At 34.3% G+C, this 24,434-nt stretch overlaps 1 protein-coding gene across 5 annotated transcripts in view; it reads left to right on the top strand.

Moving 5' to 3' along the window:
* The window catches only part of LOC111048211 (atrial natriuretic peptide receptor 1), a 448,703-nt gene that overhangs the window by 373,437 nt on the left and 50,832 nt on the right, over positions 1-24,434 (top strand). For all 5 annotated transcript variants that reach the window (XM_039426765.1, XM_039426764.1, XM_039426768.1 and 2 more), the window contains one exon: positions 10,716-10,881. In XM_039426765.1, coding sequence (XP_039282699.1) covers positions 10,716-10,881 — 166 coding nt within the window. The remainder of the gene's footprint in view (positions 1-10,715; positions 10,882-24,434) is intronic.

The raw sequence follows: 24,434 nt of genomic DNA, 5'->3' as shown, positions 1-24,434 counted from the left end.
TGCTACAACACAGATGGAAACTAATAACGAGTCTTCGAACTCGTACTCTCATTTAAAAAAGTAGGCTAGTTCACTTCCACCTTAATTTGGATAATTTGGTGAAAACATTTGGATTCACATCCATTTTATACATTACCCCATGAGGAAATTATCACTCGACAAAAATTAGTATTACATGAGTATTACCTCTATTCGTATACTGACATGCATATTATAGTAATCTCATTCCATATCAATCTTATTATTCATCTTATCCCGTAGCTACTTCAAAACAAGTTAATAGCTCACTGGTGGAAGGTATCCACAGATTTAAGGCATATAAATATTGTGATGTGAATTATATTTGTATTTGAGGACACAGGTTCGAAATATATTGAGATGATTCAAACTATGAATCAATTGACAAACTCGACAAAGCGTCAATCTTCTTTAACCACTTTGTACTTCAATTTCTTATAGTTATATTCAAAAATCTGAATAAGAATAGGATTAGGAACACAACTTAAACATTGCTGATAAAGTCAACAAAATTCAATATCGGAATACGATGAATATGATTTTAAATTGCAAAGTAAAATCCTTCTATCATTTCTCACTTCCAGAAGGTTGCTGAATCAGCAAAACTCACTGAATAAACACCGTCTCCAACACGGGAAGAAAGAGTGCAAATACTTGACATAAATGTGAATCGAGGTGTAAAGAAAAGATTCCCGTCTGCTCGATAGGGTAATGTCATAGCATAAGTTGGTTTCTTGCAACAGCTTGCAACGTAGTCTTATGGCCTAGACCCTAGACTATGGGAGTAGACTAGATAGATGGTGATTGAGATATTGCTGTATACCACATAGTAAGAAATTATTCTAGTACATATATACAACATGGTAGTAAGGTTTGTGTGGATAAGTTTGTACCCTGCAGACAACGACTGAGTAAAGTGTAAAATCCTTCATTACTGTATATCTATATATCACAAAGATATATACGCCACACAGTAAATATATACATGAAGTTTGAGGGTTGGTAGCCTATTTATTGGAATGTGGCCAAGGTTGATGTCCCCATGCCCTTTACGCACTCCAAGTAATGATTCTAGCTGCTTTTATTACTAGGACACCAATACAGAGACTCAACGAGATTGGTGATGCAGAGGATGAGGAGAAGAAGGATAGAAGAACAGAGTGCTAGAGAGAGATGGTGTGAAAGAATTGGAGAGGATATTAGACAGGGAAAGTAGAGAGGAATAGAGATATTGGAGAGGGATGGCTGTAGAGAAATGGTAGCCTATTTGGATTTCCACGGCTGCTAAGAAAGAAAAAGTTTAGTGGAAGTTAAGAGTTGAAAAAATGGGAGAGTCAGAAGGTTAAGAGTCTGAGGGAGGTTGATTATGATAAATAGTGTGATTATAATAAATGGGTGTGGAAGTACAACATGGTAAGATGAAGAAGTGATCGAATTCTCTTCTACAGAGGGAGGTGATTAAAGAGCAAGCAGAGATTGAAGGTGAGAGAATGATTTAAATACAGTAGTAAGCATCCAGTAAGTTAGTTCGTGAACTTCCTCTTGAAAGTCGATAGACGGCAATTATTCAGAACAATTGAGAAGTTATACAAAAACAAGATTATTCACGATGAAAGTGGCTGATAATATAGACATAGAGGGGAAAGTTTGTCAAGGTGAGAAAAACTCATTGAAGGATAGCAAAGGATAATACAATTGAACGGGTAATCCAATTGAAATTTTGTTAAGTTGTTTTTATTGATATTAATTAATTGAACTAATATGATAAATATTTACTTCCTAATGATTAGAACAGATTTCTTCTCATGCCTACAGTAGATGCCTAAAAAGTACCATACATTTTTATCAGACACCTCATTTATATTACTATCAATCTACAGTTTAAGTGGAGAATTGATATATTGAAAATTTCTATTGAATATTTAAAACGCATTTCTGCAATATTATTCAGTTCACATTCTATTTGAATGATTACATCAAGATTCCCATATCAAATTTATAGTTATATGTCAATGTATAATAAAGGCAACAACAAGTCATAATATGAATGGAGATTCTCAAATCGATTATCCACTCCTATACCGACAAGAATGTATGCATCACAATTCGGAGTGGATCAAGAAATAATAATCTTCAAATATAATATGGTGATTGTTCAGATCATATAGCAAAGCAACAATGATTCTTCATACATTATTTAATATTATATACATACTTTAGAAAAAGATATAAGAGCCTTACTATTCATTGAAAAACGTTATAATAGTAAGTTACAAGTCTGAAAATCCCCTCAAGAAAGAAATTTATTCAAAATATGTTTCTTCCCAGTTGACCTTGCTTTTGGTTGTATGTTATTAGTAATATTGAAAGTGAAATGCTTCTCCAGTTCTGTGTTTGGAATAAAGGCAGACCACAGTGATGCGCGTCCTATACACAAACACAAACGTCCAAACTTGCACGAAACTCGATTCCACCAAATTGGAGCCTCAGAAGTCCAATTATTAGTTCACTATGTCTAGTCAATCTAATTTGAGGCCCGACGCACTAAACAACCGGCACTAATTGGATTACCTTCTTCAAATAAAAGCTCTTCAATCAGCTTTTAAACTCGATTCCCGTCTGCTGTGGCCTACCAATTATTGATTCACAAAATCTAATCACTTGATACCAAACCGTGATTATAATTATCAACTCTCTGGGGGTCAATGATTTTCATCGAACAGCAGTCCCAGTAGTCAGAGACCTAATATCTCACATAGGTCAGGCAGCATCTCAACCCGTTAAGAGGGTGGCTGCTTGAGTCCAGTAAAGAAACAGGCAGTCATGAGCTTCAAAATCTCTTGCCGGTGGTTTGGAACACACTTGAATTTATTCACATCTCGTCATGAGATGTTGAGAGGTGAAATATCTTAAACGTTTGGTTTATGTGGGCATCCACTCACAGAATAATACGAATTCATTTACATATGTATAGTGAGGTCCACGTTATAATGACAGTGGAGAAAGATAGCAGAACAACGTTGCCGATCATCTGTCTTGTCAATGCCGTCTATAGACGATAGCAGGTACAGGTTTATTGATGTAATATAAACTGTTCATTCTCGTTTAAAATAATCAATTATATCTTATTAAGCGAAAAATTATATTTTTCAATTATTTCGTAATGAGTTTTTATGATTAAGATGAAATATTTAGTTGATTAATTATTAATTTTACATTGCTTAAAGTCGATCTGGCAACAAAGCAAAGCGAGAAAGAGATAACGCTTTCTGCTTTGTTGAGTGATAGACAAGGATAGCAAAACTATTGCTAATCAAACAACGTAATCAATCATTATAACGTGGACCTCACCATAGATGTATATTTCATATAAAAGCGAAATTGCTTTCACTCACTCACTAAATCATCAACGGAAATAAAAGTCTGATGGAGCAAAAACGTTCAAATTTGATTGCTTGGCACTCTCGAACCTCACTACGAGCGGATTTAGAAAAAAATTAAAGATTTTCCCAAAATATGTCTTTTCCAGCGTTCTCTGCGTTTTTTCTAGTGAAAATGAACAGGAAATGTTCTAATTCGAAGGATTCAGTTTCAAAATAACGCCAATGAAACGGCCTGAAATCAGCAGGCTTTCTGCGTTTTTCAGCGTTTTCCAACATTTTTCTGGGTTTTATCAGTTTGTTCTTGAACAAACTAAATAACATAAAAAAATTCAAAGGCGTCAAAGGATCAACACAGGTAACAATTTCAGCTAAGGTGTGAAAATGTGTCTAGAGTGCTTTGATATTACACCAAAAATAAACATGAGTCGACGTTTTCCAGTATTTTTTCCATTTTTTGGGATCCCCCTAGCCAGACGGATAAGGCGAGCAAAGCGAGTTTTACGGCTAGTGAAATATCAGTCCTGTACGCATTTTGGGTGAAACATTATTACCTCAGTTGAATGTTTCTGGGTTTCTTGATGTTTACAAACGAAGAAAATTTCCAAGAATATTATCAATTCACCTTGAAATAACGGAAGGAATTGCTCTCTAATCTCAAAAGTTCATCGAATCTCTTCCCCAACTTGCTTGCTGGATGTTCAAATACTAAAACATTCAGCAAGTCAGGCGATTCAAAGTAGTGTTCACTGGGGACGACTGAAGGAATGCAATACATCAATCTCCTAACTATCTAAGTTGGTGAATGCTTGGTTGCAAGAGTAACCAGAATCACTGTTCCATTGAATAGAATGCCGTGGCATTAAAATGTTCTAAACTGGCGAATGTAAGCCAAGTCTGATCTTGACACAAATCACGTACAACTTGCTACGTTCCCAACAAACTTAGTCAGCCTCAGATAGAAACGTTTTTCTACCCTCGGGCCACGCTTCCATTCCATTATTATTCCCCTGTTGGAAAATGCTTAATTGAATCTGAATTTCCGCTCAAGTAGAATTACTCACATTTATTATTACCTCCCAGCAATTCTGAGAGTACAGTTTTCTGGATAAATCATCTAAATTTCCAATAATTTCTCTATTGTTCCTGCTCCAATATCAATTGGTTCGTAATTCAAAATAGATCGTTATCTTTGTTACTGTATACTGCATTCCTATTCCTATAGGATATTGTACTCATATTCCTTATATGGGAAATTAAATTTGTGTCTAATATTTTTTCAAAAGAATTTATATTCGGTGGTGAATCATTTCATGGTAAACCGATACTATGTTTATGGGTTTGAGTTTTTCCGGTTTTAAAACACTTTCAAGAGTTGAATATCAAAAAAATCTGGTGTGGCGCACTCACACAACTTTCCTTGCCGTTATGAGAATTGATCACCTGACGCTAGTGTTCCCGCGCATCTCATGTCTACTATTCAAAGATCCAAGCCAGCTGGTGACAGGACAGTAACGCTGGAGACACACGAAGTTTGCTATCTCTTCATAGTGAATGATTTAATAGAATCAACAGTTTGCAATTGAAATAATAACATTTTCTCGGATTTCGAGCTTATTTTGAGTTTTAGGTGAAAATGTTACTGAACATTAATTGTGGAGATTTTCATGCTCAATCTTTTCCATTAAGAATTTTTTGTTTAAATTGTACCTAAAGCCTGATAATTGAGAACCTAAAATCAAACTCCGTATAGATGGGACGGAGCTCCTGGAATTTTTACAGATATGGGATTTTTGGCAGTTGATAGAGCTTATCAATGACTACTTTGGGTATGAATTTGATAAAAATCGTTGGAGCTGTTTTCGAGAAAATCGCGAAAAACCCTGTTTTTTACAACATTTTCACCATTCTATCCGCCATCTTGAATTGCATTAGATCGAAATTGCTCGTGTCGGATCCTTATGTTGTAGGGACCTTCAGTTCCAAATATCAAGTCATTCCGTTAATTGGGAGATGAGATATCGTGTACACAGACGCACATACACTCATACACACACACACACACACACACACACACACACACACACACACATACAGACCAATACCCTAAAACCACTTTTTTGGACTCAGGGGACCTTGAAACGTATAGAAATTTAGAAATTGGGGTAACTTAATTTTTTTCGGAAAGCAATACTTTCCTTACCAATGGTAATAGGGCAAGGAAAGTAATTATGAGATTTTCTTGAAATATTGAATTGATTGAGAGAATTATGTTTCATTTGAACACATGACGATTCTCTAAAAAGGTATATGAGAATATTTTTGTTTTTAATAAATGGGGGATTATAAAAGACGTGATTGCTTATTTTCCCCTTTGAAGTCGAATTTTTTCCCTCTTCAACCGACTGAATGATTCCAATTAGTCAAGAAGGTTTGAAAGAGGAAGAGAAAATTAACTAATTAACTTTTATGGAGACCGCTATCAAGAGTAAATGATTTCTTTTGAACTTCTTAGCTCTAATCAATACTCTATTTCCAGTGATAGACATTGAAGATATTAATTTATTTGAAAACTAGATAAATAATTCAGCTAGTAAAAATTCATGCCCACGTTCCGACTCACTGATTTTGGATAAATCTCGGAAATTTATTCGGGAAGATTGGGAATCAATTAATCCTCCCTTTCTATTGAAATAAAACAGTCAATATCATTGCAATGTTCATTCACTGTATCTGAATTGGAAATAATCTTTTGAGTCAGGTACTTGAGAAATTTCCAAGCAATTTTACATGAATATCATTCATCCATTCAAACAGTTTGGTCTATTCATAATGAATGATTTTGGATAAAAAGCATTGAGCACTTCGACAACTCAGTGACTTATTATTTATGCATTATTGAATACTTTGACAATATCATGACTAATTTATACAAAAATATCATTCATTTTTCTAAAAAAATAAAACTGCTCCCATCAGCGGTCAAAGACTTTTCTTTTGCTGGGGGTGCCTGAAAAATTTTTAAGTTTTTTCGTTCTGGGTAGTTAATTTTATTTCATTCTCTTGTGATAAGTGTTTGATTTATTAACCTTTGATCTGTTACGTTGTTAAATTTTGACAATAAAGATGTGAATTGAGAATGTTATCCTGGAGTAAAACAACAATTCAAATTGTATTTAAAGTTTCAGTTTATTTTCGTTCATACTAGTTCAATTTTATATGCAGGATTCTTGTGAATAACAATTCCTATACCAAATCAGATGAATGAAAAAGACTAAGAAATTGTCAAAAAACCGCAGATTCATTGATACTTAGAAAGACCGGTTTCGGTTATTACACCATTGTCAATCTCTGATAAACTAAACAATTTAGTTTATCAGAGATTGACAATGGTGTAATAACCGAAACCGGTCTTTCCAAGTATCAATAAAACTGTGGTTTTTTGACAATTTCTTAGTCTTTTTCATTCAATATGAATAATTATCACAATATCAACTTCTCAACTACACAAAAAGTCAAATCAGATGAGATTATCGAGTGAATTTATTTATTATGCCAGTTATATTTTGAAGTTGTTTTTCATCTCAATGTTTGAAAATGTTCTAAGAAGCATAGTGGAGAATATGTTCTGGATATTGCACGGTGAAATGGATGTACTTTAGTTCTAGAGGGTTCCCTCTGGTGAGGTTAATTCCAGGTCAGTGCCAGACCACTAAAGGAACTAGAGTGCTGGGAGAAAAATGAAATTGCTGCAGAACAGAGCTCTTCAGGACACCCAGCTGGGATATTGTTCTTTGCAATTTTGAGGTTTGAAAGTAAAAAATTGTGAACAATAGAGGATAATCATGAGTTTTGTCCCGACATCTGGTTATTGTATTTCAATTTAACATTGGGATGATTAGGTTGAAACGTTTCAGTGTACGGATTAATTAATATTAATTATTGATTAATAATATGACTTTACATTATCGTATTGGGTTATACATTATCGGGTTACAATTGAATATGAGTCTTCAATAGAAGAGGTTACAATTGAATATCAGTCTTCAATAGAAAAGGTACACCAAAGGTATAGAAGTATACCAATATGACTTGAAAGTATTTAGTCTTTGATAATAATTTCATTTTAAGATAGTTCATGAGGATCCAGGTATCGAGTAGCCTTATCCAAATAGTTGATCATCTGAAATCTTTGAATATGATTTCCATTGTTGTTTATCATACCTTGAGGAATTCTCATCTACGGTGATTGACTAAATAAAGAATTGAAGAAAAGCTTCCACTAGCGATACGGTACTAAGAAGAGAGCCCAAGGCATCAAGAATGAACGGAAAAAATGTTGGAAATTTGTTCGCATCTAGATCACTTCAGTTTCCAAAGTGTTGCATATTAAAATCCATTCTGACATCCTTGGTATCCTGGGTTTGTATCGATATTCAATCAATTTATATTTTTTGATATTCAATTCTTGGAACTAAAGTGGAGCCCCTAAATAATTTTTATATTTGGAAAATATTCAAGGAACAAAATACTCAGAAAACATGTAGGATGATATTAAGAAGTATCACATTGATTTGACGATTTGACACTGCTTATGACGGCTGGCATGAGAGCTTTCACCTCTTATTAATAAGAATATCATTGAGGTACGATTTTTGAAGATTGTAGAAATGAAAAAGTAGAATTGAGAGTACATCTATAGAAGTAGTGAACAACTACAAGACTTACCCTATCTCGGACTATGTTATTCATCTAAGAATAACTATAATAATCAATAAAATTCCGGATCATCTCAACAATGCTAAAATTATGAAGAAAATCAAGCAGGAAATCATTAATTGGATAAGAATAAATTATTCTTTCAATCTTTGAATTATTGTAACCGTTTCCTGGATCGTTAATTCACATCCTATCTTCCCTTCCCTCAGCCATGCCTATCTACCTACCTTCTTCCACTTCCCTTTCAGTTATACCTTACCTGCCTATTACATGGGGGAAACCATAGTTGGCAATAGGTAATTTCCTCCTCTTTCTTCCAGCACACATCATTTTAGCAATATTGTCTTTTAATGTGTTAATATCATTGTTACTGTTATTGTTTTGTTGTATATTGCTTTTACTCATTGTATTTTTGTGTGTTGTGAATAAATTGAAATTGAAATGTGCAACCTTATCTAAATTTGGGAGAGGAATAACACAAGGTTACCTTATTTTCCCCTCTCATTTCCCTATCATTTTGATGATGTACTTATTGTATTAATCAATCAATAAAGAATAAATTAGAACAGGAAAAAATGTTTATTGAATCAAATTAGCTATATACTGACTTATGCAAACCTTAAAAAGAGACAGCTTGTGTGCTTGACAAGGTACCATATATACAGAACTTGTGAATTCAAAGCATATAAATATTTGTATCAGTGAAAGTTATTTTCACAAGAATTTACTTGAAAACTCAATATTATCATGATATTAACTGAATAATTGTATAAATTGACAATTTTAGTAGGTTTATTAGTAATGGGGAATGGGGAAGTTGAGTTCGATCTGGGATCGGAGAGTATTTTTGTTATCTGTTTCGAAATGCTCCGTAGAGAGGCACTTTAGTTCAGACGAGATCCTTGGAATATTGATAAAGTTCAGTAACCACTGCTCATAAATTATGAATAGCTTTCTGTGCCGATACTCGACCAGAGTGAAGCAGTGACCCGCTTCGCAAAATCATGTGGTAAACAACCACAGTAGTCGTAGCTGCAAATCCATAAACCCTTTTTTGAACCCGGACGTTGCCAATGCCCAACTTGAGTTTCGAGTAGTCCCGCATCCAATTCGATAACTTTCCAGGCTCGATTTGTGTTGAAATTGTGCAGTTTCCAACAAATATAATAACTGGGACAGGCAGTATTTTCCTAGCAAAACATACTTTCCTTGGAGAGATGTTAAGCTACTCTGGAATTGAACCAGATCTATATACAATTAAAAGGAAATTGGGGCAACACTTGATTCCCCACTTTGTTTTGTATTGGAGTGAAGATTCAAATTCACAGCTTCATCCAATGGTTTTCTCCTTTTCAATTCATGATTTCCTTTCTCATAACCACTGTTCCTTGAAATTTGAGTGGTCGAGATGAGTAAAACCATAAAATGTACATTGCATTACAAAGTACTATGATGGAGAAACAATAGCATGAATACATATCATATTTTAATAGCACTAATACATATTTTAGCACTAATACATACCATATTAGCCCCAGCATCTTACGCTATTGTCTCTCTATGGTACTATGCAGTATGCATTGAAATGTATTCCAAACTACATTTCGTAAACTCGGCAATACGAGAACGTAATTAATTAATTAATTAATTAAAGAATATAATTCGTAGTGGAACGTAGTACTGCGTCATTTGACAAACCCTACAACAATTATTATGTTTATGCAAGGCTTCACCAACCAAGAGCAATTTCATCGATTCATTTTCATACCACCCCAAACAGGCTAGGCCTCGGGGTGTTTTTTGGTTTATTAATTCTTATAAAAGAGCCTCATCATTATGTTAGATCATTATATTACTGTACATTTCTATGTTTCGATGATGAGAAACAGATTTTCCTGTTATTGTACTGTTTTTTGGATGAATAAAATCTTTTTCATTTTCAAATAAATCTTATGCGACAGACAAACACTACTTTACAATTTTTGTAGAGGCCGCGTCAAAACATGATATATTATAAAGTTGAGAATAATCCACAATCACAGACAACACATCACAATATTATCACATATTATCCTGGTCAAAATTACAATTGAAATATTTACTACCGTAGTCACATGAATAGTCACATAAAAATTGAAATAGATGATGTACTGATGATAAATCTTCATTATGACACCTGATAATATGAAGGGCTGGAGTCAAGAAGATTCAAAATGGAATTGAAGAGGTAGCTGGTGAAGCATTGCTTCTATTCCATTTCAGAAATCCACGATCACTTTGCCGGCACCAGATAATCGACTTCAACTCTGATGACTCGTTATTAATTCGTTCAATTAGGAAACTGAGTTTTAGTAAAAAATTACAAATTTTTATATCCCTTCCACAGGAGGTCACTGGATGAAATATATTAAACTATGACCTGAGCATCATGCTGATCTCTGATAAGTAACGAGGTTTTATCTCGTGGTGCATTTGATTACTATGGTATTGAACATTTTCCGTTTCAAGATTATAATATTTCAGGCAGTTGTAATACTCTTCTATTGATATTGTGATGGATAATGAATTCAATTTTCGATCCTTTCTTTATGATTGCAGAGATCGTGGAGGGTATCCGCAACGGGTCAGAATGCATGAGACCGAGCACGAGCGAGTTGACCTGTGAGGAAGAGGTGACCACACTGATGACCAGGTGCTGGGCCGAAGATCCCGCCGAGAGGTTCGACTTTGCCACTCTCAAAGCCGTCATCAGGAAGCTGAACAAGTAAGAACAAGTAACTTTTCACTTTTCAATGTGAATTATTGTTGAGAAAGGAATTTATATATTACTTCTCAGATCATGTTTTATTATATTTTATGTATTTATCATATTATTTTATTTCGTAATTTTCAGATATCCTATACCAATATCCGACTTATCACTGACGGTATCCGGTATTTATTTGTAGCATTATCTTCTTATCCGACAATCTTAACAATTATTGTAAATCTATGTTGAAAAAGAAATTTTTGGTTGCAGTATGAGACATTTTAGAAATCATTCAAATCGAGACAAATGAATCTGAGTATCGATATATGAGTCGATAAATTTAAGGGTTTCTCAGTAACCAAAATTTTTGTTTTATTCATTCATATGGCTTTTATCGGCAGAGAGATCCTTTTGGATGTTCTGCTTTGCCGTATTATAATCCCAATGCCATTTCATATCAACACTCAAGTTTATAGGTTATATATTGGGTTCTTCAAGTTTTTTCGCTAAAAGTTTACACTTTACAAATTTCACACAGTAACCAAATAGTGATACGAGAAGATTGTCGAATAGGTTTCCTATCTATATCATGCTTTTCGGTACCGTATTTCAAATATCAATTCACCATGAAATTCCAGGTGACATGACAAAATTATAATAGAATAGAACTTTTCGTTTGATTACGTGGCGAAGTTTGCTCAGTAATCTTCTCTAATTATTAGATCTATCACTAATGATCACTTAATATATCCCTTAATGATCAGTAATACTACTTATGAGAATGAAATAAACAAGAATATAACATTCTGCATGTCAATAATATGAAACTTCGAGAATTTAATTGTTTCAAGGGAAACTTTTATGTAATTAGGGAGAATCTATCATTTAATAGATTTTCTATGAATATCGTGATTGTTAATTTTTCTGTTGTAGAAGAAACTTTAACTTTTGGTACTGGGAAATAGAGAAGAAAATTAAATATGTATGGAAATATTCAATGCAGGAAAAGTTTCTCAGATTCGAGAAACTGGATAGATGCTACTAAACGAACCGATTTCTAGGTCATCAGGTTATCTAATTTCCTAACACGAAAATTTTCAGCAACTAATATCAAAAAACAATTATCCTCATTCTTGTTCAAATGATGAAGGTTAGCTGAACAATTGAACTAATAAATGTTTGGAATGCATTGATGACCATATTGCCGATACTCATCAGATAGAGTTGATAATATGATGGCAGTTGATATGATCCACTTGTCCCAAACAAATAAGTTGGCGATGGCAGAATATAGTCCTGACCCAATTTCCAAGTTGGCCTAAAACTTTATCGGAAGTTGGGAGATATTACGGCTCAACAAGAAAGTCCACTATAAAATGATGATCTGGGGTTTGATGACGACTATTCGTCATCATTTTGAGTCCTCGGAAGATTTGTGGTTTTGGTTTGTTGCTTGAGGATCTGCTCCCACTTTAATTCACTTCCTATTTCTCTTTCTATCTCAATCCTATTCTCTCTTCTTGATTTCTCATCCCTTTCTAATACAGTTCGCTCATCTCATCGTTCGCCTTATCGATTCCGCTGCTGGAACAGAGGAAATTGAAAACGCTCGACTAGGATAATAGCAGTCCATACATTATTGCCATTCGATGGTGGGCGACGCCCTCAATTAAAATCCCAACTCCAGTCCACATATTCGTCCCTTTCCACTTGGGGCATTCTTTTAGTAGATCATCCAAATTCTACAAAATACTACTAACGTACTCCTCCACTTGAATTAGCCAACAAAATTAGCATCACTATATTCCGAGTACTATTCCAATATTATTTCAACATATAGGTTATCATCAGAGAATAGATAGCCTATTAGAAATAGGCTATCATCAGAAACCTTTTATGTATATTGGTTATTCTATGCTATTATATTCACTACATCTCTCCAACAATCTAAAAGGATGTCATAAGCTTTGAAACCGGTGAAACTACCAGCAGGCTCCTTTCTCTCACCAGTTATTCTAGACGTTCAGTCTCATTGTTATTGTGAAAAGCCAAGGGAAATCTTGTCTCCCAGTGTAAGTTTTGGGAAATATTGAAAATTTTTCATCCCTCCCTCTCAAGTTCTCAACAAGACATGTGTATCAATTTTCAATCCGTCATTCAGTTTGAGAGAATGATATAAGGGAAACGTGGAACTTCTATATTTCACATGAAGTCGTCAATCAGGGTAGAACGCTCTGCTTCATGAAAATGGATTTTGCTCTTAATCATGATGAATATTTGTTCATTATCTGGAATCGCAAATACTCGTGTATGATCATCAATCCATTCGATTATTATCTTCGAAAATATCATCACCACCAAATTTTGATTGCACAGTGCAACCTAGATTTAAAATATCAATTACGGTACTGAATCTTGATTCCTTCTATTCAATCTTCATTTGAATAACCATTCCTATCACATCGTATAAACTACATTCAAAATAAGCTACCACTTCTCAAATAACATGATTAATGTGTGAATTAGAATCGTGTAATGATTTGGGACTGAATTCTAAAGCCAGCGAGGAAAGTGGTTTAATGAGGGGAAGGATGCGCACATTCTATATTGTTCAGTTTCCTTCAAGGTAACATTAACAAGGAACGCCTGAGTAATCCGCGAATAGAAACACCGTATATTTCGAAATGTTGTGTTTTGCTGCGCGCTCTGTGTTCAAACCCATTCAACCAAGTGTAAACAAAAGTGGATCATCAAGCTTTGTTTGCTGTAATAACGGAAACCTCTCGACTGTCAGAATATTACTGAGCTCGGAAATCTCTCGTTCCTCATGAACCGACAGGCGGTAAGCTTATTTGTTGCCTTGTTAAGCTTTAAGCTTTCAAAGAGCTCTTGGATCATCCTTGATAGACGTTGAATCCCTCACAGATTAATAAAAGATACAAGTTACCTCTGTAATTAATATTACCCTATTGATAGAACTTCCAAAACACGGTTGTTTGTAATTCGGAACAATCAGTCTTTACGGTGAAATCATTGAGGTTTCTCTCAATCATTGTTCTCAAAATTTGAACCGCGTCCATTGAGAACTTAGTTTTCATCTATAAAGGAGTTTTTAAAAATTTCCTATTCTACGGAGTGCTATTAAAACTATGAAACTTTCAATGGATTTTCATTCAAATGATTCCCATTCAAATCTATTGAATCAAATTCATGTTCCATCGAAACATTCCTATTTACAATTCACATGTCAAACAACTCAGGTAAACCAGCTTTCAAAACAGGCCGCATGAACCTCCATTCAAAACTTATACGTTTTGGTTTGAAATTTATCTCGCGAATTCGTAATGCATGCAGTTTCAATTCACTTTCAATCAGGAGAGCGAAGTTGGTAAACTTCAAGTGACTGTTGGTGAGTGAATACAGAAACCACAAATGGGACAAGTTTGCAGTCTGACGTGGACGTACTCACTTTGTTCTACCAGCCTGTCGAGTTTGATGTCATTCTATAATATTGAGAAAATAAAGGCTGTTTCCATACATAAACCTCCATCATGCATCATATAGCTATCTCGAACAAGATGACGTCTGTAAAATAGCAAAATAAGTGACAACGAATTCAGGTCTCTCACTTTGTAGTAACAACGTATTGGAGCAGAAGTTTGTTTGACAACCTGGAACAATTGACAACGATAGACTTGTTTGTTTAAACATATAACAGCAGTGTTATGATGTGAGAGAGTTTGAGAGTGTTCGCTCCTCAAAGGTTATTTTGAGAGATGGAATCGTTGATGTGAATAACGGATATTATTCTGTTATGAGATGGAAATGTAGAAACGTAAGTTGACAACATTTCGAGCTAATCAAGCTGTGCTTATCGGAGAGGCCCCAGTGTTAACTGATGATATTATATCAAGCAAGATGTTCTACAGATTTATCGGATGATTTCATCATGTTATTGGATAAGTACGTTGAACTGTCGGTCCCATTGAATTATATACTTGGGCGAGGTAACGCTTCCGTCAGAGACTCCTCACCAATTAATAGAAGCCAGAGAAATATTATCATTTCCAGAATTGATCTATACAAGGATGAGAATTATCAAGGATCAGAACCATCATTGATCTATATGGAGAACTATCAAGTGATAACTGGGTCTAAATGAGGATCTCTCCAATTTTTATGAAATCAATTAATTTTTTTAAGTTTAAATGATATATTAAAATCGATAAAGTACTCTATAAATCTCATATTTTAGTACAGTATAAGAATGAGCATATTTATTCAAACTCATACATTTTTTTCTACTAATACTTTTAATGTACTGTACAAGAAGATTACTCTCGCTGTTAGCTACTACAAGTTAGCAAGTCGTGTTGGAACTCCACATTAATAGAATCATAGCTATCTAATCTGATTGATAACGTGAGAAAACAGATTTCTCATTCAGTTTATCATCAACTCATCAAATTTTCCAATTCAATTTTCAGAAATTCAAATCTACTCTTGCCGTGCACGCGAATAAATAAATAATGACTAGCTTATTGAATTATGTTGCTCCACAGTCAACGCTAATTGAAAAGTTTCCAGCCAGGAGCTGAAGTTCTTTTCAGCTCACAATTTATCATAATACCTTCCAATTTTGCCAATTTTCGATTCTGTGAAGAGAGGAAGAGCTTATATTGTAAAATTGAAACTTTTTTGTTAATGGAAGTAGGTCGTGCAGCACTTGCCTTGATACTATGCAGTTTCAAGCTAAATCCACTTAACTAACTTCAGATTCCAGGAATCAGGAGGGCACAGAAATTATTAATAATTTCCATTCATCAATATTGTCTCATGTATTGATGCTCATTCCATTGGAATTTAAAATTGTTGCTCATAGTTTCCCTCAAACCAGTATGAATCGAAATCTGCAACAGAATGAAGTTTTACTTATGTAGCATAAAATATTGTTTTGCAATATATTTTGTACAGGATCATTGAGAAAACTGTATAATAAACACTATTATCATAATGTATATTGTGGCTACATCATTTTTGCTCTATAAATAATAGATAACTCTAATGAATGTTAATAGTATTTCAATATTCAGAATTCAATAATTATCTAGTATTTTCAACTTATCATTAGCGTTCATCAACAAGAATAAACAAGATTCATAGGTTGATCAATTATTTGGAGATATATTCACATCCATTCATGATGGAGGCAACATTATAAACATTGCAACTTTGAATCGTAATAAACCTCAGTTGATCCTCAGTTAAACTTCTACTAAACTCCAGTTAATTATTAGAATTTGTGAATACAGTATTATTGGACCAGCTGAATGAGGCTTAGAAGTCTCCTCATACTGTTACAATATGACATTTAATTATTAAATTGTAATCCAAATAAATTTTGAATGAAAGAAACATCAAATATGAATATCAAACACTCTATTTAATGTATATTATAAGTTAACATTCGTATTGGCAGAGCTGATTTGATGATAGGAGACAATGCTCACAATTCAAAGTGAATAGACTCACTATAAAGTCTAAATCCATGAAGTGGTGCCATCTGTAGCAAGATTGGAAATGAGTGTACTGGGAATGGGAGGACCAATAGGAAGCGTTTTATGAAGAGGAAGAGGCGTGGCCAATGCCAACCATTCACAAGGCGTTTGACTACTGGTGGGAGCTGACCCACCAAGTGCTGCCACCACCAGCGAATTCGAGAACTATAAATGAATAATGTTTTAACAGTGCAATGAGTGGCAATGAGTGGCAATGATTGGATTTCTATTCTCTTCTTTTTAGCATGTATTTCCTTCTTAAGAGCCAATATGAAGCTGTTGTGTCATAGAAGTAGATAGCAAAAACCTATATTAAATTCTCATGCTATTGCAATCGGAGAGAATAGACTGTAATTCTCATTCTATACTCCTTGGTTGCCCCTGAGTAACATTACTTCAAAAAATACTGAGGTTTAACTCCAGTTAAGTCATTATAGGAAAAGTATAGATAGTAAGTAAAATTTTGAAAAAGGCGATAAAAACTGTGAGGAACACTCTAACCGTACCAGCTTTAGTAACCAGTGTGGTATAAACATAGTCATGTCAGATGTCATATCAACTTTCGCTGATCATTTGCCAACTCAATTACATATTCCTTCAAAGGAAACAGCGTTGTTCATGGAAGGTTAGTGAGTTTGCGGTATCAGGTGGGATATTGTATTTCACGTGAGATAGAAAACTTGACGTAGGAAATGGGAGTGAGACCTGGAATAAACAATGACAACCGCGCTCAAGAGGAAACTCTAGCTTCATTCAACTGGGGAGCAGTACACACGTTATCGTATTCCTACCACCACACATAACTTTGGACCGACTGAATAGAATTTAGCTGGCATAAAACATGCAGTTGTCTCGCGAGGAAATGGCCTGCTAAACTTCGCTCAATGCTTTTCACAGTTCTCTCACCTATAAAATAGTAAGCTTTGTCCTTGTATTGAGCTATTGATGTGGTAATGTGAGTGTGAGGTGATAGTCCCACATGAGTGAAAGTACTTTTAATAATTAGTTAATATATAAAGTGAATGATATGAGTGTACGATATTTGTATTATCTTGCCTATTCTCTACAGATAAAGAAATAGTGAATGATAGCCCACAGTATCTATTATTTCATCGATTTGAATTTAACTTGAATCAATAGATTTCAATCACAGTGAGTCTCTTTGGTGATTTATGAAGCAAATGTGATTCTGGGATAGTCGAGGTTGAGTTTGATCAAGTGATAGAATTAACTGTTAACACTAAATGAATTTCAATGATAAATCCTGAATAGAGTACCAAGTTATCAGTTATAGTGAGTTTGATAATACTTTTCCACACATTAATCGATCATCAATTTGATTTTGTTATCATTGTTTGTGAGGAAGATGGAGGAGAATACATTTTGTTAGTTAAACAAACTATTTTATATTGATGTTGGACTTAACAATCATTGAATCTTTCTGTGCTATTTTGATGATCAATAATAATTGTTAAGCTTCTTCTATTCAACTTGAAACTTCCATCCATTGGAACAGACAAGAGCCTAAACCTTGAATCAAAGAAGAAGTAGAATTTCCATTCATATTATAGTACATTGTAATTCATGAAATATGCAAACTGTGATTATAGATAATTGAATTTCCCCAATTTGAGAAAATTGTAAGTGAATGCCACTATATACAAATTATATGTGAGTGTACAACTTAGTATTCAAAATGCACATTGTTCATTTTATCATATCATTCACAATTTAATGAACTCTTGCTCTAAAACATCTCAGAATTGAAGGGGAGAAGTGAAACGTTAATTTCTTTCAACCAAATTGCTGCAACTCAGACACACACTCTCTCTCTCTCTCTTCTCTTCTTTCCTCTCATCCACTCTCTCTTTAACAACCTAACTTTATCTTTGTTTCTACCTCTCATTCTCTTTTTACATTAGTCTTCGTCATTCTCTCTCTACGTGGAAAGTTAGAACATAGAACCTGAGCAAATTGCTTCATCATCAGATCTCGCGCATGCACACTGTAGTGCAATCAGAATGCAAATTACGTTCCGTACTAGTAAAGCTGGGCTGTAATATTTAACAGGACCAGAGCTGCACTTTCTGCGGGGATGAGCTGATTCTAGCGGGGAAAAGTTCGTTGGATGAATATTGGACTCATCCGCACGAGACTAGCTTTAATTTCATTGCTTCATAAGGGGTGCATTTGCCAAATGTAGTTATTTTCATGGAATACATTTTAACCGCTAAAAAGAGCTTAGGAAATAATCTTCACATAAAAAGAGAGGATTTAATCAAGGAATACGCGTTTCTAATATCCATATTTGATTTCATAATTGAATCTGTAAGAGATTTATATCCATCCAGACCCATAAAAGCATATCTGAACCGTGAAATTTTGTGCTAATTTATTTTGTGGAAAGTAGAATTAACGATTATTTGGAGTATATTGATCCATTATTCCAAGTAGTGTCACAATTCGACTCTCAGTCATTGTTCGAATTCTGTGCATGGAATGAAATGAGACACGGATGTACTACAACAAGCTATTTATTATAATTCAGAAATACGGATTTTTATCATTAACGTCTTGATTATTACTTGTTAAGTATCGGAGAAGCTAAAATTATTGTAGTGAAGGTTTGCATGTGACATTCTCTATTGAAGTCTGTTCCATTTGAAGATATTTCAACGAGACTTGGAATTCGACTGATTCTATAGTTGAATAGAGATGCACTTGGCACATGGCACTTGCCACAATTTTGCATGAATCTCAACCATTGACACATTGCTTGATATCCACAGCATAATTGTAAAAAATTATTGACCAATGAAATCAATGCCATGGTGTCCTACTGCTATGATTTTTTATTTGTAAAATTCATCGCTCCAGAGTTTGGGACTCCACTATAGCCTCTCTTCCAAACATTCTCCGCATAATTCTTGGACTAATAGAATGTCCCTTGTTTTGTGTACCGGAATATAGTGTGAATATCTGATGATTCGAATAGTTTGACTAATGGAATTTATTCAATAGTGGATGAAGGCTATTGAATTCCCTGCGGTTGAATGAATGTTCTCAAACCGGATGTAAATCAGTTTGCGAAATAGAAGACACAAAGTGTTCCATTCAGTTGTGCACATTTGAACCCCGCAGAGCTTTGGTTCAGTGGGCAACAGTCTTGACGAATAGAATTTATCTTTGAGGTTGCCGTTGTTGGGAGGGGTCAAATTGAAACATGGTGCTTCATAGCCCAGATAGAACTTCTGACCAAAGCTGAAGGAAATAGCTGTCTTGAACTGCATGCCAAGCAACAGGATGAGCAGAGCAGACAGAGTTTCCGAACCCAATTAGGAAAACCTTCCTTCCTTCCACCAAGTTCCAATCTAATCCCAACCATCAGCTACAATTTCTTCTCCTCTAACCCAACAATGGATGCTAATAGGTTGGCTACACGCTATTAAGGCCATTTGTTTCTTGTGCAACTGTTTTGAACTTGAATTGAGCAGAGTGGGAAACTCTATCGGAGAATAAGTCAAGTCCTGAACAAGACTGAAACTCATTGATTGAATAATCTGTTGGTTTTCGAGTTCCCCAGACTGAGAGAAGACGAATCTTCTCTCTGAAAGTGGGTTGTGATTCTAGTGGGAAGCGTCTCTAGCGATTCTACTATAGAAATGACTAGGATGACTTAACATGAATTATAAAAATCCGAATATTGTTCACTAATAATTTACTGATAAGCATATTTTTCACATGAAGGGTTGTTGCTAAGCAACACAAATTCTCTCAAAAATTAAAGCTTGGAACTGATGTGAAACATTGAAACTAGTTCTTGAAACAATTTGTGTTTTTATTTGTTATTTTATATAAAAAATTTTCAAAAATGGGTACAATGATTTTTTTTTACAAACAAGTGATTAATTAGCCCTGAATATATAAATTTTGAGATGTTACAAATTAATATACCAATGATTGAAGAATTGAACCAGTGATAAGAAGTAAACAAATTTTTATACAATAATAAAGACGGTATAAAACTAGTAGTACCCTTTTTATTCAAAACATTTTTTAAATGTAAAACAATTCAACGACTAGTTTCGACCTACGTCGGCCATTTTCAAGTTGAAATAAGCGGAGTAAGCATGTATGTAATAATATACGGATATAATGTACGTGAGTGATAGAGTTCTCATGGGTATTGATGATAGAAGAAATATTATACAAATCACTAATAAGGGATTCAGTTTCCTGTTATATTTTTCCAATGTTTAACATACATAGCTGCAGTGTGATGACTGTCAATCTCAGACTATTTGTTGGATCATCAATCCAATTCATCTAGAAGAACATTATTCCCTTCTCAGTCCAGATCAGAAGAAGGTAGAATACTATTCTCTCAGCTCATTAATTCCTCCCTGATAGGAAAGACCATAGATTGATTGAAAATATCTGTGGGATTGTTCAAGCTTGCTCGACTATAAATAAGTTCGGCTTCCTGGCATCAGTTGACGTTTGGTATAGATAGACATACTGTACTTTATTGTTTTTTTCGGATTGGTTTCTACGGTTTTACAGATTTGACGCCTATAGAAAATATAGATTTGGAAGGGTCTCAATAGAGGCAGTCGTCTTGAATTCAGTGTCTGGCTTTTATGATAGAGATGTCATCAATATAATCTATCATTGAAAGATCATCAATTCGTAGTGTTTATTGATAAATAATAGATGTCTTTAACTTTAGAGTGATATGTGACAGGAGAGTTCTTCTCGAGTAAAGATAAAGTTTGAAAAGGAACTTCCGTCAACTGATCTTTCACTTTGAACCAATTCTTCGAAGTACGAAGTTGAAGTTGACGCAGCTGATCACTTTGAAGTTCGTGTCAAAGTTTTGTTTCGAGCTTTCCCAATACGTTCTCAGATTAAGTTCTTGTGGAATTTAGTATCACTCGGTCCGGTTCGATTCACTCGTTATGCAGCAATCAATAGCATTCGAATGAGAATCAAGTTGTGGAAAGTTGTTTGATATTCAATGTCTCTGAGTTTCTTGACGTATAATCTAAAAGTTTCTAAAAGCCATCAGCAAATATACGAGCATCTCAATGAATTATAGTAGCATGTAATCCACTTGAGCAACCTCCACCATCGACTTTATGAGCTCTTCGGACTAAGTTAGTATAAAAAATCAAAAATATCCCCGATATTTTTCATGTTATACAGATATAATACCTGTATTTATGAGTTATTGAAAATTGCACTTTTATGGATTGAATGTGGTTAATGTATAGTATTTTGCTGTGCTCTTCATTAAACCATTCAATGAACAATTACAGTAGTATAGATAAATTGATAATTCATTCTATCATAGAGGATGTAAATTATTAATATTCTGAAAATACTCTTCAAAAAGTAATATTTTATCTCTGATTTTACGTACCGCTTCTATTGTGAAATATTACAGAGCCAGTTTTAAAAATATAATTTCATCATCAGGGACCAGGTTCTGTAATTTTATAAAAATCAATTATTATAGAATATTAAAGTCATTCCATATTTGCTACATCCATTATAGAAAAATATTATTCCTTTGTTGAGTAACGTAGAACTGAATTTATTTCAGTTCCAGTTTTTATGTATACTTTGCTCGTGATAATCTTCTCATGTCGATTTTCATACATACTACTGTGTTATCCACTCTGATATTTTGAGAACAGCTTGGAATATGGGTCATAGAGCAGTATTGCAAGTTGGTCTGAAACGTCCAGCTAGATAATTGGAAAGAATGTCCAGGCTAAGCTTGCCTTGACACTATTTCTCGTGGATATTTCTCCAGGAGACTTTCAATCGTCAGGGGATTTGAGAGTTTCTCAAGGATGAAGTCCTTCCTTGGAAAGAAGTTGGTTTTTCTATCGTGTCAAGTGAAATCCACCTCTGTTCCGTTTCTATAGGTGAGAAGTGAAATGATCATCCCAGAAATATTATTTCATCCTGTAGCTTGTCGAGTTTCTGAAATTGTATTTGTACTCGCTTACGTGATTGAATTATATTACATGCAATATACATATTAAAGTTGAAATGAGAAAAAAATTAAAGAATTCTTTCATGTTGCACTGTTTATCTTGTAATATTGAAGAAAGGAAGGTTCAGAAATTATTTTCTGTTCTCATTTTGAATCCTTAAAAGATATCATATCGTGAAAGTGTGAATTGATGTTTTTCTCCTCTTGATTCATTCTAGATATCTTAGTCTCTTCTCAGAAGAAAGTTTGGAATTTCCTGTTATTAGCGGATATAAAGCTATAAATTCATTTATTTTGTATCCTCAAGGCTTCAAATGATATAATGTGTTTCAATTTAGACTAATAACACGTGTTACGTGTTCTCCTATTAATTATAGTATTTGATGAGACATTTTCAAGTTCATGTGCACATCGAATTAGTGACATTGCACTGGATACTCTTTCAACTCTCTCAATATTCTACAGCGAAATGGCAACTCTTATTCAATTTCCTTTTCCCATGAAAGTTATCAAGGCCATATTATAAGCTTCGAGTCAGTGAGATTGAACTACAGTGTATTCTTCTTACTCCCTGGCTTTGAAGGATTTTCCAAGAAGCTCTTTTGAAATTTTCTTCTCTCATAAACTTGTTGTATCTCTGGTGTCAATACATTCAGCTCACACCTGGATAGTTCGAGATCAAGAACTGAATGATGCGTTATGTCTATTTGAGATAGGACTCTCATTTCTTCGAATATTTTTTTTCAGAAGTTCGCGTAGAATTTTCTGTTAACAGTGACAACAAATACAAATAGATGAATATATAAATACAATCATAGAATACATCATATTATAGTAGTTTCCTCTGATACAATCATTGGCTACAAATAATGTATCATATATTGTTTCCTCGAAGTTCAAAATTATATACTGTAATTCGCTTCAAACAGAGATCTAAAATGATGTGTAGTGTTGATAGATGATACTCTCGTATACTATGGGACATTTATGACAATAATTTTATGTGTTTTATAATAGGTTATGAGTATTGCATATAAACTGGTGTAACGCCAAGGATGCAATGGATTCTGACTCGGGAACGGAAATGGATCTGGAAAGGGAGAAAGAAAGAAGGAAAAACTGGAAGGAAGAAGCTCATCACAGAAGTGGTGTGTTGGCAGCAGTGTCTAGAAGAAACTATAAAACTTGCAGACGTGATGAGAATCTGATGAACGCGAACGTAAAACAAGAGAGCAAGTGAGATCGAAAGCGTGCTGAAAAAGAGAGCGAAAGCGTGCTGAATCTCAAAAGTAATTCCGTTTCCCTCTCGGGGTAGCTTTGAAACGGTCTTATAGAAAATTTCCCACCAATCTGAAAAATAGTTGGCTGAATGCGCAATTTTCTTGCTGAGTCTGTTGATCTGTGCAAGGATAGGTAGGATAAATCGTCTTCGTAGAGAATTTGATTTTAATTTTAGATGGTGAAGTATTCTGCAATAATCACAAAAATGCTGAAAATCAATTTAGAAAAATGTTGGGAATTCAAACAACTACGACGAACAAGGATGTTCCAATATTCTTGAGTGTAAATTCGACAATATAATGTTATTGACCAAGCGAAGTGAGGTCTAAGATTCAAGTCGACGGTTTGGCATTTCTCTTAATATTTATATGTTTATATGTTGCGCATTTACGGCGAAACGCGGTAATAGATTTTCATGAAATTTGACAGGTAAGTTCCTTTTTTAATTGCACGTCGACGTATATACAAGTTTTTTTGGAAATTTTGCATTTCAAGGATAATATAAAAGGAAAAAAGGAGCCTCCTTCATACGCCAATATTAGAGTAAAATCAGACTAGAATTATTCATTATAATTCAGCTGACAAGTGATTACACAGATGTGTGGAGAAGCCAGTCTATTGCTGTATTTCAATAAGGTCTATAGTTTCAATCAGGTACTTGTGGATGAGAATACTGCGTGAGGTCTACTGTTCACAGAACTATTGGTATTTTTCAACCTGAAACA

The sequence above is a fragment of the Nilaparvata lugens genome, chromosome 4, assembly GCF_014356525.2.
Source record: "Nilaparvata lugens isolate BPH chromosome 4, ASM1435652v1, whole genome shotgun sequence".
NCBI classification, from domain to species: domain Eukaryota; kingdom Metazoa; phylum Arthropoda; class Insecta; order Hemiptera; family Delphacidae; genus Nilaparvata; species Nilaparvata lugens.
This window is presented reverse-complemented; position numbering and strand designations above follow the sequence as displayed.